Source organism: Monodelphis domestica, chromosome 1 (assembly GCF_027887165.1).
Source record: "Monodelphis domestica isolate mMonDom1 chromosome 1, mMonDom1.pri, whole genome shotgun sequence".
Taxonomy (NCBI): Eukaryota; Metazoa; Chordata; class Mammalia; order Didelphimorphia; family Didelphidae; genus Monodelphis; species Monodelphis domestica.
In genome coordinates this window covers 583,981,435-584,000,712 of record NC_077227.1, presented here as the reverse complement: position 1 = coordinate 584,000,712, position 19,278 = coordinate 583,981,435, and the positions used below count along the sequence as shown (strand labels likewise).

Sequence of the window (19,278 nt, the reverse complement as noted above, 5' to 3'; positions counted from 1 at the left end):
GTGTACCCATTGTGAGAATAGTGAGCAGAGCTGTTTCTGTTGCCCTTTAAATGACTCCAAATTGGTAGCTACTTACTCATATGTATACAAGTAAAGCCAACCCTTGGAAGAGAATGAACTTCAAAAGACACATTCTGATTATCAAAACATTTTATTTATTCAATTCAGTTAAATTATGATGAAAGCACATTGACTACATAGCATTAATGCCATCTAAAACAAACCATTTTTTCAACTCCAAATCTCTTATACTCACTTAAAGAAGATATGCCTTATAAAGATTCCTTATATAAATCACAGAGGAAGATTTAAAGAAAAAAAAACTCTTTTCTTTTGGAGATAGCTGGGTGGCTCAGTGGATTGAGAGCCAGACCTAAAGACATAAGGTCAATGGGTTCAAATCTGACCTTGGATACTTCCCAGATCTGTAATCCTGGAAGAGTCATGTAACCCTGATTACCTAGCCTTTACCACTCTGCCTTGGAACCAGTGCACTGTATTGATTCTAAGATAGGAGTTTTTAAATTTAAAAAAAAAAAACAACACCCTGACTTTTGCCCTGAGGAAGGCTCTTCAATGCAAGACTCTTCCCTGTATATAATGTAAACTCCTTGCTGGTGAGGACTGCTTTTTCCTCCCCAAAAAAATCTTTCTTTGTTATCTGTAGAACTTATCACAGTATACATAGTAAAGTGCTTAATAAATGCTTATTCGTTCATTAATTGATTGAAGGCTATCAACTGTATAATTACTAAGTAGAATATAATCTCACTGAAAGGATTTCCATTTTTTGCCAGAATATTCTAAGAATGGTGTCGGACACAAATTTAATAAAAATTTGTTCTTTGAGAAAGATTTAAAATATTTTTTCTAAAATATTTGAATGAAAAGCCTTGGCTATTATTGTGTTCATAAAATATGAATGTTGTAACCCTTAGCTCTCTTACAAGCAAGCTTTCTTAGTTGTATCCCTTACGCTCTTAAGAAAACTCATTAAGTCTGTGCCACCTGTCCCTTTCTCTTCATCCTCTTTTACTTCCTTTCTATTTGCATTGTTCTTGAGTTGACTTGATGGAATAATGATATATTTGGCCACCACTTTAAGGTGATAATTCCGGAGATCAACTAGAGCCTGTACACATTCATCATAGATTTTCTTCAGATCAGCATCCTTACTGGAAAGAATGAACTCTCTAACAGATGGGCCAGAGGCAACTGCCTCAAGAAAAGCCTTGTGAGATGGCGGCATGTAGTCCCTCATTTCATGGAGGAATTGAGCACTGGAATTCTCTGGAAGAGAAGGAAAAATGTAGTACATTAAGGATACACTGAAGGGAAGGATGAGAATAAGGGGTGGAGAATGAAAGAGAGATCACTGATCTTTATCAACAAGCTAAAGAATATGTCCACTCCGATGATAGTGGGACAGTTGTAACCAGGTAACAGATTATAAAATTAATATTATAATTGTAGCATAATTATAATAAGCTAGATGTTAATCTACACTTCAAAATTTAAAATGTGTTTTCCTCATAACAAAGCTTTAAGTTCAATAGGGCGATGATTACTATCCCACTTTATGGATGAGAAAACTGAGGTTCAGAAAGATGAAGGAATTTAACTACAGTCCAAGCACTAATGTGACCTGGGTTCTGACTCTTTCCATCCAACCATCTGGATAACCTAAATTTATTTGGCACATTTTTTGGGGAAGCTCTATCTAGCACTCTAAAGATTAACAATCCAAGGAGCAATGGACATAAAGTCAGGAAGCCCAAAGTCCAATTCTGCCTCAGACACTTAATATCTGTGTGAATGGGCAAATCCCTGAACCCTGTTCACCCTAATTTCCTCAACTGTAATATGAGGTTAATAACAGTGTCTACCTCCTAGGGCTGTGTAAGGATCAAATGAGAAAACATTTGCGAAGTTTTTGTGCCCTATAATTGCTAGCATTTATTAGTGTTTCTGCTCAACCACACTATCTCTTCATATTTAATGAGATAGTTTGGCAGACATAGAAGGGAACCTTGTAAGTTCTGTTCAGTACCTACTTCATTGTCCCAGTTATTCCCTAGCATGAGATGTAGTGAATTGTGTTAATGCAATTAAATAAAATTATATTTACAATTTGGGAGTTAGAATAGACCATAGTGAATATCTAATCCCACCTATAACCGAAAAGAATCCCTTTTACCCCACACCAGGCCAGTGTTCACTTGGGTTCTGATCGAAACCCTGAGGGAAAACTGCCAAAGTAGTCCATACCAGTTTTGTATAACTTCCTGTTAGGAAACATCTCTCTGACATTAAACTTGCTTCCTTCTATGGGAGCAATAAACTTGGAGTCAGAAACACTGTTAACAACAAATGACCTTAAGTACATAGATTCACCACTTTGCACTTCAGTTGTCTCATCTGTAAAATGGGCATACCAATTCTCATACTCTTAATTTCACATGGTGTCATAAGGAAGATCCCTTGTAAGCTTTAAAGTAAAATTTGAATTGAAGTTAATATATTATTGTTATTATTGACTAATTTATTAGTCCTACTATTGCTGTGGATGGTTCTGTGTATATTAAGCACTAGAGAAACAAATTCTTAGAGTCTCCCATCCCATTCCAGGCTTGGATCTCCTCCAAAGTCTGTTGTAACCAAAAGTCTCCTAGGTATACCTCTGGATCTTGATTCCCTTTTCCCTTTCCCACCCATAGTCCTGTTTCCTGACCATATGTAATATAAAAAAAAAATGCTTTTCTTTGTGAACCTGATTTGTAAGTCCCTTTTCTCTGCAGCTTTATAGCCCATGGAATTAGGCAATATTTTAAGTATTTTGTCTGTTTCTATTGCACCATATTACTAGATCCATTTGAACCTCCAATCCCAGTCACAACTCCAACTTACCATGTACAGATCCATGTTGGATACCCAGAAGGGCATCAAAACACTGGATGATGCTGCTTTGGGCAGCACTACCACCAGAGAACTTCCTTGGGTTGTTCCACACCCCTTCATACTTCAGGCCTTCTGGCAGCAGGGAGTTACCCTTCCAGCTAGACCAAAATAGAGACAAAGATATGATGTTTTTCAGAAAAAGACTTTTTTCTTCATTATAAAAAAATTTTATGCATATGAAGCTAAAAGGTAGGGAGAACAAACAATTCTATTATCTTTTGATCATGAATACTCTCTATCCCCAACCAAATCAATCCCTTATGAAAAGGGTGACTTTGGGTACACAGATCTAGTTAAACTTGGTAACTATTATAAGGGTAAGTCATGGAGCAACTTAAATGTTTTATGTCTATTATTTAATTTCATTCTTACAACTATTCTACGAGTTGGAAACACAAACATCATTATCCACAACCTATACATGAGGACACTAAAAATGATTTGTCCACTGTCCCGTCAGGCAATGAGTGTCAGGGTCAAAATTTCCACTATGCCATATTAAACCTCTAGAAATGGATATTTCTCTTCTAAACCACAGTCTGCCACTTCTAAAAAACAGCTACCAGACCCAACTGAGAGGCAGTATCTAGACCAATAATTTGTGAATGGCTCCATGCTATTGTTGTCCAGTTGTTTCAGTTGTGTCCCATTCTTTGTGACCCTTTTGGGGATTTTCTTCATAAAGATACTGTAATGGAATGCCATTTACTTCTCTCTCATTTTATACATGAGGAAACAGGGCTACGTGACTTGTCCAGAATCATATCTGTAGTAAATGTTTGAGGCCAGATTTCAACTCAAGAGGATAAGTTGTTCTGACTCCAAGCCTAGAATTCTTTCCACTGTACCACCCAGCTACCCTGGCTCTTTGCTGGCCCTAATATATTAAGCAGCATTTTAAGGTTGTTGGGAGCTCATGAAAGTGTTATCAATGGGTTATATGAACTAAGTTCTTTAGTTTTTGTGGGAAGTAGTTCCTTCATTTAGAGAAATCAGTGAAAGTAGGGGATAACATACCCAGACAAGTAAATGCGAAGAATTTTGAAAAAGTCAATAGGATCCACATATTCTGTTAAAAGATTGAAGGAAAGATGATGAACTGTCCTGTTGACTTGTAAAAAACAGAGCTATACATAACTTATCACTGTATTTTGTGAAACCATCTGAAAGAATTTGCCACTTTCTATGAAAGCAAGCTCCTTGGCTAAAGAGGCCCCAGGATAACTTCCCACAGGAAATCTTCCACCCATCAGGCTCTGATCTTTGCACCATCCACAAGGCTCTTCTCTAACCCTTCATCAAGAGCCTTTCATTCTTATAAGAGCCTGCCTCAAAATTTCCATCTTTAAAAGAAGTAGTAACATCTCTTTTTGGAATCATATGATCTTTTCTTTCTTTGAAGCCTCTGTTCTTACCCTTGACATAGAAACAAAAGACATGGATTCTAAATCAAAGCCTGTTATGGTCAAAGCAAAAGAGAGAGGCAGGAGATCCATTGCACCACACATTTGGCTTATTGTTAACTTTGTTTCTTTTGAAATTTCTAAAACCCTAAACTCCAATTGATTATCTGCTCCTTATAAGCTCCCTCTTTTGGTGATACCATCATTACCCATAACTTCTAAATCTAAGTACTAGCCCCAGAAATTATCCTTAGAAGGCTCTATCTGGTTGTCCTGCAAGGAGGTCAAACTCAGTGTTTTGGAAACTGAACTTTAAAAAAAAAAAGTTTTTAAACCTCATCTTCCATCTTAGAATGCTATTTATTTGTTCCAAGACAAAATAGTGGTAATGGCTAGGCAATAGGGATCGAGTGGATTGCCTAGGTTCATAAAGCTAGGAAATGTCTGTGGTCATATTTGAATTCAGGACTTCTGGACTCCAGGCTTGACTCCCAATTCACTGAGCCACCTAGAAACTGAATTTCTTCATTCAGTCTCACCTCCACCCTATCCTCAACCAAAAACTAAAAGAAAAAGAAAAGAAAGGGAAAAAAGATCATCTGTACTCTTCTCCTAAGTTCTATACTTCTATTGAAAGTATTATTACCAATCATTCAGGTTTCAATCCCAGTTCATTTTCACTCCTGTCTCCTTCAGACATGGATTTCAATATGGTGCAATGTCTAGTCAATTATACTTCTTAACTCTCTCTAATGCCCCTCACCTTAAACATGTGTGAGTATACACACACACACACACATACACACACACACACACACACACACACACAACTGCACGAAGCACATCTTCATTTTTCCATTTCCACAAGTTAAATTTAGTTCTTTACGTCATCTCTTCCCTAGCTTCTCTCATCCTACTCATTCCTTATGCCTTTGCCGAAACAATCTTCTAGGCAGAAACACTCATGATCCTTCACTGTCTATTAACTAAAATAAGAACTCACTGCTACAGATTTCATTACTAAAGAACTGCTATAGAAAGGAGTTACCCAAATTCCTCCCAACACATATATATATATATATTGAAGTGGATCTTGTGTTCACTTTCTTTAAAGGTTTTCATGGATCTATAAATTGATCTCAGTGACTTAACATAAGGCAAGAATATAGTAGAAGTTTCTTGTCACTTTGAAAATTGAATTAAACTGATTTGTAAGTGTCTGCATAGGAATCAAAGTTATTTTTGATACATATTTTTACCTAGGGTTAACATTACATTTTATTTCTTGGTATTCAGGCCTGCAGGAGTCTTTGGAGATAATCTGTAATGGCTACTTCTTTTGACAGATAAAGAAAATTAAATCTAGAAAGTTAAAGTCAATTGCTCGAGATGATCAGGTGAATCCCTGTTAGAACAGATCATAAACCTTTTATTTCCTGAACCTTAGTCTAACTCAGCTAACAAAATCTTTGATCATCTATTGATAGTAATTATTGTCATTAGAGGTTTTGAACTTATAGTCTATATTACTGTATTGAATGTTACCTACCATGAACAAGGTGGAATGTTTGCTCTGCCTCACGAAGAGAGGATGACACAGTACGTAAACCTTCTTTTAGGACATTGCAGTTTTTATTTATGATTGCATCAAATATATCTGGAATTACCTTAAAGGAAAACAAAGCCGTTTTAAAATATTATTATTCAATATTCTATATTATTTTCTAATTTATTATATATTACATTCTAATATATATTCTAATTTTCTTTCTGGAAAAAAAAAACACAAAATGGGACAAGTAATCTGACTACCTTCCAGTTTATTCATATGATCCTCTTATTGGTAAATATATCTTAGTCTATATTTTTGTGTATTTGCAGTTTAGATCATTTTATTGTTTATAACTGGCCTTTAATTTTTTAAATCTTATCTTCCAAATTCTTTCATTAATACTCAAGATTTCAGATATCATTCTGCCTAATGAAAAAAGAATATTAGAGAACTAGTCTAAAGGCACAGAATCAGAATACCTGAGTGAAAAATGCTCTAAATCACTAAAGATTAGAGAAATGAAAATTAAAACAACTCTTTAGATATCACATCGCACCTATCAGACTGGATAACATGACAGAAAATGAAAATTATAAATTCTGAAGGGTATATGGAAAAAATTGGGTCACTAATGCAACTTCTGATGGAGGTGTTAATTGGTCCAACTGTTCTGGAGAACAATATGACTACCACTACTAGGTTTTTATCTCAAAGAAATCAAAGAAAAGGAGGAAAGTATATATAATGTATTAGCTCTTTTTGTGGTAACAAGAATTGGAAATTGAGGGGATGCCCATCAATTGGGGAATAGCTGAATGGGAGTATACGAATGTGATGGAAAACTATTGTGCTATAATAATAAGCAGGATGATTTCAGAAAAACCTGGGAAGATTTATGGTCTGATTCAAGGTGAAGTAAGCAAAACGAAAACCAAAACATCTCATATAATAACAGCAGTATTGTGAAGATGATCTGCAAAATGCTTAGCTACTCTGATCAAGATAATTATAGAAGACAATTCCAAAGGACCTGTGATGAAAAATGCTAACAATTCAAGGTAGTATTTAAAGATCATTGATGTTTAGAAAATGACATGATTTCTCCAATGTGAATCCTCACTGCCATCAATCAAATCTCAGCCTCTTTAGCCTTTACAGGTAACAGTGGCTGAAAAAGCCATTACCTGGTTGAATAACTATCTGGTGATGAGCCACTTTGACCTTATTCATGTCAGGTCACAGATGACAGATTACAATGCATTGTTGAACCTATACTTGAAGCCTCTCCAGCTAATAGAGCCTACCAATGCTTGCCTTCCATTAGCATAAGCATTGATAATCCAGGCTCATCGATACACTATGCGATCTTGGAATGTGATTTTAGAGAAAATGACTACAGGTATTGAATTTGTCAAATGACTTCTATCTTTTAACAAACCTTCTCATATAGACATACATACCTTGACTGCAGAAGCAGCTGCTCTTTCAACAAGTAGAGAAACTAGAAAGAATCCTTTGCTGCAATCCCCACCAGGAAATGCAAAGAGAGTCTCCATGTTGCTAAAAACAAGATGAAATCCCAACGTTAATATAATAATGTATAATATAAAGAACTGGAAGAGACTTTAAGGGTCATCTATTTCAACCCCATCATTTTATGGATAATGACACTGGGTTTCAGAAAAGTTAACTACTTGCCTATTCTCTAAGTTGATAGTGTCAGCAGCAAGATATGAACCTATTTTCCTGTATACTATATCGCCACTCTATTATGATTGCCTTAAGTAGTTGATACTATCTATATCAAGAAACGAACATATATAGACTGACATTATAACCAAACTTGAATATATGATTATAAAAATATCTACCTTAAAATGTAAACATTGGTAAAAAGAAAACACTTGGCTCAAGCAGTCAAGATCTATTCAGCATTCTATGATGTGCTCAGTGGTGAGAATTAATTTTTTTTTGCCTTGTCTAGTTATTTTAAAAAACAGTTACTGTGTCATAACAGATACTATACTGTGTACATGTATGGTTCTACTTTTAAGTTTGTTCCTATTCTTTGAGAAAAATAATATAATACTTACTCATAAGTCATGGGGCTTATGGAAGGATCCACGAGGTAAAAGATAAAAGAGAGAAGAAAATCAATTATTATATCCAAATGTTTTAGAGCTTGAAGTAATGAATAATTACTATTGCCACAGTGAATTTGGGTTTTTTTATATCTTATACTCCTGCCTGTGCCACAGACAAGGCAACATTTGTTTCTTCTGGATCTCTTTATCTAATTTTCTGTTGATGATTCATCTTAACACTTTCTCAGTCAGGAACATCCCTAGACTAAAAAAGAGGAGGTTGATCCTCCTACATTGATCAGTGCCTGCTTATATCAAATACTGTAAAGATTAAAATTGGAGTACACATATCTCCAGTGCCTGGAATGGACTCCCCTCTCCAACATCCCAGAAGCCAACTGAATCTCTAAATTTACCCTCCATTTGTAATCTTCCCATACTACTGTCTTATTGAAGTTCAAACATGGTAAGTGCCACATGTCCTATGAAGCCTGTCATGATCCCCATAATTAGAAGTAATACACCTCTTACAAAATTCAGTATGTTTCAATTAAGCATTTATATAGTGCCTGAGATATGACACCTTGGACTTAGCAATATATAGGGGGATAATAGGGTATAGAATCTTCCCGCTCAAGGAGCTTACAACCATAAAACACAAAAAGAAGCATGAATATTAGACAGGCAATGTTATAGTTGCCTGTGTCCATGTCTCTCTTTCTCACCTAGATTGAAATTTTTTAGCGGGAAGGAACTAACATTTAATTTTTTTTTTATGTTCTCATCCATAAATATAATATCCTTCCTTCCTTCCTTTTTCTTCCTTTTTTTCTTTTCTTGGTGACTTAGCCCCAGAGGACCCAACTGGGAACATGAGGTAGCAATTACAGAAAGAAAGATTTCAGCTCCATATAAGGAAAAAATGTGCAGAGTTGTCAAGAATTGGAATGGGCTTCTTTAGGGGTAATAAGTCTTTCATTATGGAAGTGTCCAAGCAGAAGTTTACAACCTCTTCTAAAAGATATTGTATAGCTAGGTCCTGATTAATGTGCATCAGGAATCTCATAAAGGGGTTGCACTCTTCAAATTTACACTGAATATACCCTTTGGTTTGTAACCCTTTGGGTTGTAACCAAATACCATACATTATTATAATTTAGAAAGGAATGAATTCAAATACATGGGACCATTTCAGGAGTCATTCAGGAGTCATACTAACATAGACCTAAATGTGGTAGAGATTCCTTCTTCAGGAACAGGTTGGATAAGATCATCTCAATGGTCTCTTCTAACTTTCACCTTTTATGCCCATGTTCCTAGTTCAATTACTTCTTTAAAGTTTCATGTCTATAAAATAAAGGCTTAAATACTACATCTCTAATGTATTTCTGGGTCCATGGGCTTTCCTGTGTCAGTAATCATGCCTGCTAAATTTTCATACCAGCTTCATTGGGAGGAGGAGCACAGGATGTTGATTCCAAAGCCTTTGCCCAACTTCACTGGGTTCTTTGCCCCCTGTAAGATAGTTGTTACATACCCAGAGGGATCCTTTTTCTTCCAATTTGCCAAAACACAGTCTGCATACACCATAATTGGTGGCAAGCCAAGTTTCTTTGAGATTTCACAGAAAGGGACAGCAATTATCCTGGGCAGCACCTAGTTAAAATAGGATTTGTTTGTAAACATTTGAAACGATTGCACCTACTTAAACTTCATAGCAACCAAATTATGGGTGTTTCTAACTTTCAAAAATAATACCACTTGTTTATGTTACCTAGCCCTTCATGACTTTAAACACACACACACACACACACACACACACACACACCATTTGATCCTTGCAACAGATCTAGAGGTAGGTTGGCAGGTAGTATAGGTATTATCACCCAGTTTTGTACATGAGGCATGTATGTCAGATGAAATAATTTACATGTCTAGTAATTGACAGATCTTTGATATGAATCTATCTTCTAATTTCAATTCTGATACTATTTCCAATATACAAAATATTTGTTTGATTACTCATCAACTAGAGTAGTATTTCTGTCTGCCAGTATGCTGTAATGACTGTAAGGTAAGATCACTTGTCTTGGAGCCAGAAAACCTAGATTCAGGCTCCCACTCTTCCACTTGCTAGTTGGGTGACAGTAGATAGGTTTCAACACTTCTGAGCCTCATTTTCCTCATCTATAAAATGTGATCATACCTACAGGGTCTACTTCCCAGGGTCAATGTCAGTATCAAATGAGATAATGTATGTGAAGGGCTTCTAAAATCCTAATTTCAAAAGCTTCATCATTGTCTATTATCATTATTACAACTACCATACTAAGATCATCGTACAACTGATGAGGAAGATATAAAGTTTACGTAAGACGTCATCCCTTCCTTGTGGAGTTTATAATACAACAAGGGAACAAAACAACACAGCTTGTTTTAATACTTGATTTTACATAAGTGCATTAGAGAATGACAAAATGAAATACTATGAGATCTAAAGGGGAAGGTTATTACTAGTTGGGAGAATCAAAAAAGTTTTATGGAAAAGATGATGTGAGCTTGGCTTTAAAGAATGCATGAGAGGCAATGAAGGAGAGGGAGGACTGTTGAGACTGTTGAGTTTTAAGAACAGCATGAGTGGCGAGTTTTAGACAGGAGATTGCTGAGAAAATTGCTTATGACTAAGTTATTGAAAGGTAGCCAGTTTGGTGGGAGTATACTGCATGAAAGGGAATATGAGATAAGGCAGGAGAAATGGGTGGTGTCAGATCAGTGTTTCCTGAAATAACAGTTTAATCTTGAGGAGGTGATAGGAAATCACTGACAATTTTTAAACAGGGAGTAGCATGAAAGGATCAATTACAAGAAAAAGAGCCTTGTATTAGAGGTCAGATCATTTGGATTGAAATTTGGACTCAGCTACTTTCTACCTGTGAGATTTAGAGTAGATAATAACAACATCAACAATATTTGTATAGCTCTTTGAGCTTTATAGAGTGCTTTATATATTATGTCATGTTATTTTTACAGCAACTCTGCGATGTATATAGTTATTATCCCCATTTTACTGATGAGAAAACTGAGGCTGAGAGAAAATGTAATTCACCTAGGGTCACACAATTAGTAAATGTCTAAAGGAAAGATTTTAACTCATCTGACTGATTCCAAGTCTAGCACTCTATATACTATGCTACTTAGCTGTCATCCTAGCCATACTCTCTCTCTCTGGCTATGACTCTCCTATATGTTTTCTCTTCCATTAGAATGCAACCTCCCTGAAGATAAGTCCTATCTTGGATTTTAATGTAGCTGCAAAGGACTTAGCATAGTGTTTGGCAACTTATAAAGTACTTTTTCACTTTCTTCTAACATTCTAGGACATCATTTCGTAACCTAAACTAAGTGTCCTCTGAGGTCTCATCTAACACTAATTCTAGGATCCTATTCTTAAGTAAGATTATTTTGACAATAGTACAAGAGAATGGAGGCCAGAGAAGATGAGAAGGGTATGGAAATGTCCTAGCTGGTAACTTCAGGGTCCTATACCCGAATGATAGAAGAATGCAGAAAAGAATAAATATCCGAGGTATTATAGGGATGGAATCAACTTTGGTGACATAATATAATAAACCAAGAATGAAAAATCAAAAGTAACCCCACCATTATAAACATGGCATATAGATAAGGTCAATGGCCGTTCCAAAGAGAAAAGTAACCAAGTCTGAAAGAGGATTGGGTTTCAAGGAAAGATAAACTTGGTTTTGAACATTCTGTATCTGAGATATTAATATATCAATTTTGAAATGAGAAATCTAGAGAAGGTCTAGAGCTCAGGAGAGAACAGGAATTTGGATATTGATTTGTGCATTATCTAACATAATATCTGAAGCTGGAGAAATGAATGAATGAATCAAGGGCAAGAGTATAGAAACAAGAAGAAGTAGATCTATGGAAAGAGCTTTGAGAAATATTCACATTTAGGGTTCAGGAAGAAGAGAAAATACCGAAGAAAAGGATGGAAGGAGACCCAGAAGAAGCCAATAGAAGAAATAGTATCTAGTTGTAAGGAATAGGCAAAACAAGCAAAACATATTCAAAAACATGGGTCCTTAAAATGAAATATTGAATCTCTTTGAAAGTTAAAATCTTAAGAATGTGCTGAAAAATATTTACAAACAACTGCTCAATAAATGTGTGCGTGCACATGCATGCACACTTTAACATTTCTTTCCACTAACCTAAAGATGTTTAGAAGGGAGTGTGAATCAATAAAAAATAGATTTGAAATTAAGGGGTTGGGGTTTACATCCTTGGCTTTACCCCTTAAATGTATGAACTTAGGCAAGTCATGTGATTTCTCTGGACCTGTTTCTTTATCTACAAAATAAAGAATTGGACTATTTATTTAGCCTCTAAATGTTCTCTTCAATCTATGATCCTTTAGTTAGATGAGTCCTCCCTGACTCATTTGACCAACATACCTCAACTCCTTCACAAGAAAATAGATTCAATAGATATAATCTATGATGAGTTTATCAAAAATAATACTAGTTCACATTTATAAGCAATTTAAAATTATATGAAGAGATATAGGTATCTCATTTCAGGCTCAGAGCAACTTTAAGTAGGTAACTTAAAAAAAAATAAGTCTACTCTCCTTCATTTTGCAGATAAAGAAAATGAGGTCCAGAGGTGAAAGGATTTGCCTCATACAGCTAGTAAATAGTAGAGTTAGAACCTGGAGTCTTCTGATTTCAAATCCATCAGTATTTCCAACATGTGGTGGCTGCTCTAAACTTAAGCATGTTGTGATAATCCTAATAATCCCTACCATCCCCATAAAACTGAAGTTGTGACTAATTCTGAAACATTGAGGATTTTTACACGGACAAAGATGTATTTTTTTAAACCCTTACCTTCTTAGGATTGATACAAGAAACAGTTCCAAAGCAGAGGAGCAATAAGAGCAAGGCAAATAGGAATAAGTGACTTGCCAAGGGTCACACAGCTAAGAAATGATGTGGTATTTAAAATCTGAAGTGAAAGCCTACAACAGAGAAGAAACAAGATCTCCAAACCTGTGTGACATCTTTGTCGCCACCTTCCCATACATAGCCCATGGTGATACATCCCAGTGCCAGATGTGCCAGGCGAAGTTCCTTATGTCCTTGGAGATGGCAGATACTAAGCTCTGGCAGCTTCCAGAAAAATAAGAGATTAAGGTACACAGTCAAATGCAGCTTTTCTGAGATTGTAAACCACAAAACAAAGCAATGAATGTTAGTGTAAACTTCAAACCTTTTTAACTTCATCCCGAAGTTGCTGATCATCAATCAGGGAAGGCAGATTTTTTGCAAGCCTTATCCAGGGCTGATAGGGATCAGGCAATTCCTCCTTGATACAAAGAATAAAAATACAATTTACCCATCTTGTTCTTTTAGCAATAGGATTCCATCATTGCTAACAGCCTTCCAGTCAATCAATCTGTCACCATCTGAATCTCTTGCTCCTTTCAAATCCATCCTATCTCTTCCTGCCAGATTCCTCTTCATCCCCAAGACACACTCTCCACTCCAGACAGATCCATCTCTTTACTATTTACAGCATATACCCCACTCATTCTCATCTCTGTATCTTCGTCTACCTGAAACACTCCCTCCTCTCTCGCTACCTCTGCCTATCCAGGTCAGTTTGAAAAGTACTCAATGGATCTCCAATTGTTTCAGTTACTTTTAACTTGCCTATGTTGGATTCCTTTTTTTTAAGTTTTTCCTTTTCTAAAATTAATAAAAATGAATTTTCTTTCCCTCTCACCCATCCCACCATTAAGAAAGAAAGAAAAACAAAACTCTTGTAACAAATATGCATTGTAAAGCAAAATAAATTCTTGCATTGGTCATTGAGTCCTCTTTGAGGTGAGCTCATATGTTTCAGAAGAATAGAGCCTGAAGTACTGAAATGAAACCTGCCTGCCCATAGAAATAAGGAAGTTAGGGGTATACAATGAATGACTTCCTGGAAAAAATTTTTTACATATTTCATAATTATGGTCTGAATTGTCCATCATATAGACCCATGATGGTAACTCGCATTTCTAGAAATATTTAAAGGTTCATAAAGTGTTTTCCTTACAACAACCAATAGAGAGTAGATAGGTATTCTCTTTTTGAGCATTGTTTTCTTTAACTATAAAAGAAAAGGGTTGGATTAGATGTTATCTAAGGTGTCTTTCAGCTCTAAAGCTAGGAAACTATGAAAAAAAGTCCATCTAGTCACATTAAGATGTGTTATTGATATTCTATCCTTTCTAAATAATTGTCTCTCTCCTTAGCATAGAACAAAGCAGAAAGAAGAAAGGGATAGAGTAACTAGGCATTTAAGGGGAAGGGGTTCATACAATAAGAAGGGGAAAGAGTGAAGAAAAGAACCTTGAAATAAACCTAAATTAATCCAGCCTTCAACACTTACCCGGTGAGTAAACTTCCTGCAAAACAAGAGAGCTGGCAACTTTTAATTCATTGACTAATATAAAACATCCTGTTACTTAAATATTCCATTATAACTGTTCAGATGAAACATTTGGAGATTGACCTAAGATGGTGTCTTCATTCTCCACTGAAAAGTAAAAGTCTTAACCACAATATATTAAATAATGTAATGAAAATAACAAACTGGCTATGTAGTATCACTGCAGATCCCTTACAGTACTTGGTAGCCTATTGCCTCAGCCTGCTTTAATCTCAACCTGATGACTACCAAGCTTCTTTAGACAGGATTGCCCTGGAAATCTAGATTTGACCTGTCAAACTAATTTCAAAGAAGGCTGTTCACTTAATAGCCTTTCATTTGGAAACACTTAGCTAAGTCTGACCACTCCAACTCTGGTTCATTCTTGTACTTCATTGGGACTTAATATATGCATAATTATATTATCCAAGCACAGGAATAATCTGCCCAATTGGTACTCTCAAAAATGCAGTCAAACCTGTCTAAATATCTAGTATATGCACACCTTTACCAACACAATTACTAGCATTTTAGTATCCTAAAATAATTCACATATGCAATTTTCATTCATCTCTAACTATAAGGCAACATGGTATATTCTTGAGGGAAGAGCACTTGAATTTCTATATCTATAAAACAGAGATAAATATACTTTTGCTATTTATGTCTCAGAGATACTTTAAGTCAAGTAATGGGAGCATTTTGAGCTTAAGTCAAGTAATTTGAGAGCATTAAATGGGCTATGTAACTGCAAATTACTATTATTAACAAAATCCTAAGCAATATATGTTATTTCATTTTATCCCCACGACCCTGTGTGAGAGAGTTTTACAATTTTCATTATAGTTACTCATAATGGCAGAGCTGGGTTGCAAGCCCAGATCCTCTGAATTTAAATCCAGATGTGTCCACTGCAATTCAAAACTGTCTTTTCAACTAACTTTTCTATCCAAGAATAGGTAAATTAAATGATTTGCTTAATTGTATCCAACCCAACACATCAGGTATTTTGTTTTTCCTTTTGTTACTCTATCAGTTAGACCACAAAATATAGCCCGGTACCCAAAATCAGGAGTTAGAATCAAATCTTGACACTGTTCTGCCACTTAGTATTCTTTTGCCTTTAGGTAAGTTACTTCATCTCCCTCACCATCAGTTTTCTAGTCTGTAAATTTAAGGGATTGGAATAGGTGATCTCTAAAATCCCTTCCAACTCTCAACTTCTATAAACTGTTGATTTTCTCTAAGGAGAAATATTTACGTTCTTCCAAAATATTAGGAAACATTTACAAGAGCAGCATCCAAAAGACATTCACCATATTTAACATTCCTAATAGAATTAAACCAAACAAAATATAATTTAAAAAAAGTATGCCATATATTCTAATGCCATATCTTACCAATGGGTCTTCCAGAATAAAGCCCAAATCTTCTGAAATGTTATATGTCTCCAGGTTGCTCAATGGGTTCATTAGGAGAGCCATCTTTACTTGAGCTATGCCTTCAGTCTAGCCTGCAGTGATCTGCTTCTGGGTACAAGTAAAACTGGGTAGGAACAGAGAACCTATTTATGGAACTCTATGACTCCACACCCCCTCTCAATAAAACATGTATAATAGGAAATTGTTACCATCACACTTAGGTCAGAAATAATTATGACATGGACCTAACTGGTTTCATTTTCTATACTTCTTCATCTGTAACTGGAAGAGTAATCAAAGCACAAAAACATGTTAGCCCTGTATTCATATTTAGAAAAAGAAAGTAATTACTCAAAGAGATGGAATTTCTGATTCCAGTCATTCTAAATATCTATCTCCACTACAGAATGCTTTCAGTCATGCAGATAGGAGTATTCACCTAGGCTGGTCAGGATAACCCTCTCTTCTGAAAGATGCTAGGCATACTTTTCTAGACTTCATGCATAACATACCATATGTTAATGACAACCTTAGCTCATTCCAGTGAAATGGTCCTATAATTTATGAGATCATCAACTTAGAACTGGAAATCACCTTAAACATTGTCTAATTCAACCTCCTTATTTTACATATAAGTAAAGGGAGGCCAAAGGAACTGGCCCAAGATCAAATAGGTGGTAAGTGGCAGAGTTGAGATTTGAATCCAAGTTCTCTGAGTCCAAATCCATAGCCCTTTCCATTATACCAAGGGGACTGAAACACTAACTTGCCCATGGTCACAGGGCCAATACAAGTCATAGGCAGGATTTGAACTCAGGCCTTCCTGATTCCAATACTGGTCCATGTCTGTTATATCATATCATTATTCTCTAATGGTTTTTACTAAAAATAAAATAACTACTTATCTTACATTTTGTATTGGTGACTATGTGCTTAAGATTCAAGATAATACCCATTCAAAAGCTATCCATCATGGTTATGTTTCCCAATTGCCTACCACTGATCAATGGTAAATTGTTCTGCCCTACTTACTACCAAAAGCCCTTACTTCTTAATCAAAAAAGTAACAAAATTGACCCCTCTTTACTAAATACAATCTCCTCCTGCCAATTTTGCTTATCTCCTTTGACTCAGCAACTGATATTCACCCCTAATTTAGTAAGAATCATACACCTATAGTTATAGACAGTAAAATGATCTACAATAGAGAATTTATTTTTTAATTTTATTTTATTGATTAAGATAATTTTTCCGGGGGCAGCTGGGTAGCTCAGTGGATTGAGAGCCAGACTTAGAGACGGGAGGTCCTAGGTTCAAATCTGACCTCAGACACTTCACAGCTGTGTGACCCTGGGCAAGTCACTTGACCCCCATTGCCTAGCCCTTACCACTCTTCTGCCATGGAGCCAATACACAGTATTGACTCCAAGACAGAAGGTAAGGGTTTAAAAAAAATAATAATATTTTTTCCATGGTCACAGGGCCAATACAAGTCAGAGGCAGGATTTGAACACTGGCCCTCCCGACTCCAATACAATTCATGTTCTTTCTCTCTACACTCCCATAGCCGACAGACAATTCCACTGGGTTTTACTTGTGTCATACAATAGAGAATTTAGATGTTATGTTGGTCCACATAGTATGGATTAGGATACATTGTTTTAGGGTAAATTAAGAAAAAAATCTTAACATTTATAAAATGAATACTTTGTGCAGAGCATTGGGAGAGATAGCAAGATTTAGAAAAACAATATCCCTTTCCCCTAAGAATTTGCTGTTTAACAAAGGAATAAAATGGTCTCTTAATCATCTTTGGCCTGAGTGAGACAGAAACAACTTATGTCTTTACTATCAGAAGCAACCATGTCTTTACTATACAAAGTATCTGGGGGATTTAGGTATGTGTCTTTTGAGTTTGAATTTTTAAAATGTTCAAAACTGTAGTCTAGTTATTTAGGAATAAATTTTTATGAACCTTAGGCTAGGCTAGTAGCCTCTTTGCTATTCTATAGCTCCCTTCCCCAATTTCTTTCACAAGCAAACTTGGGCTGCTTTAATTTACATTATTCCCTCACCTCCACTAGCCTGTTCAATTTGCCTTCTAAGGGGTGCCTGCCTGAGGGAGAACAGGCAGGCTAAAAGCTCTGGAAAACACAATAGTATCTTGTCAGAAGTAGTAGTCATACCTGTTTCAACCTGACTTCAACCCTTGACCATATGCTAAAGAAGTTAATTTATAAGATATTGCCTTCAGGAAGGCTGGAATATGATGGGATAAATGTATGCATCAGGATGATGTAATTTAACCTGACCCCTGAGGCAGTACTCTGAGCCATCTAGTAAACTTTTAAAACTAGTGTTCTTGGGAGCAGCTGGGTAGCTCAGTGGATTGAGAGTCAGGCCTAGAGATGGGAGGTCCTAGGTTCAAATCTGACCTCAGACACTTCACAGCTGTGTGACCCTGGGCAAGTCACTTGACCCCCATTGCCTAGCCCTTACCACTCTTCTGCCTTGGAGCCAATACACAGTATTGACTCTAAGACGGAAGGTAAGGGTTTAAAAAAAAAAAAAAACTAGTGTTCTTCAGGATATGATTCAACAAATTCACATTGTATTTGGTAATCACTAGTTGCTGAGGACATCAATGGTAGCATTGAGGTAGTATGTTACAAAATGTTACTGATAAGCTGAAAGTGTTTCCTTCTTTCTGATGATTTCTAAGAGAAGTTAATGGTTTTTAAAACATTAAATGGCAGTATTTATCAATCCTCTCAAGATCATTTATGTGAATCAAATAAAAAATATCCCCTAGCCTCTAAAATAACCTGAGGAAATGAGGAGAGGGTGAAAAGGAAGACAGGATCAAAAGGAAAATGGAAGATGCTAGAGACCTGAGTTCAATTCCTAACACTAACTTAACTTTGTAATTTGTGTCTAGTCCTCAGTATCTTCATATGTAAAATGAAAAAGGTAGACTAGATGACCTCTAAAATCCCCATCATCTTTGAGGTCTTTGGACAGATAGAATGTTCCTGGGTCATATGGATAAAACAGGTACCATTATCTTAGAAATATAGTGTTGAAAACCAAAGTAATGCTGGTAAATTAGACAATTGAGAAATAGTCAACAGCAAGTAGAATTAAAATTAAATAAGGAAATGAGGTAAGAAAATTGTGCATTTGGGAATGAAAAGTAAGTTTCTTTAAGGAAATCTGGATATATAAAAATAAAACAGAAGAGAATTGATGCAATATAGGTGCTAGGTTTGAAGATAATGGATTGGAGCTAGAGAGGACAACTAGTCAAGGTGTTTGGGATATAAATAGAAAAAGAAAAAGAACAATCCCCAAGC

The 19,278-nt window shown here is 35.8% G+C and overlaps 1 protein-coding gene across 1 annotated transcript; it reads right to left on the bottom strand.

Moving 5' to 3' along the window:
* Window positions 1-943: 943 nt before the first annotated feature.
* On the bottom strand, window positions 944-16,009 carry IDO1 (indoleamine 2,3-dioxygenase 1). Its single transcript, NM_001131057.1, is given in 10 exon segments — window positions 944-1,290; window positions 2,908-3,056; window positions 3,976-4,027; window positions 5,911-6,028; window positions 7,374-7,473; window positions 8,007-8,021; window positions 9,535-9,653; window positions 13,076-13,195; window positions 13,296-13,391; window positions 15,905-16,009. Coding segments are annotated over 10 exon segments (1,200 nt in total). The 5' UTR covers window positions 15,989-16,009.
* Between the last annotated feature and the right edge of the window lie 3,269 nt (window positions 16,010-19,278).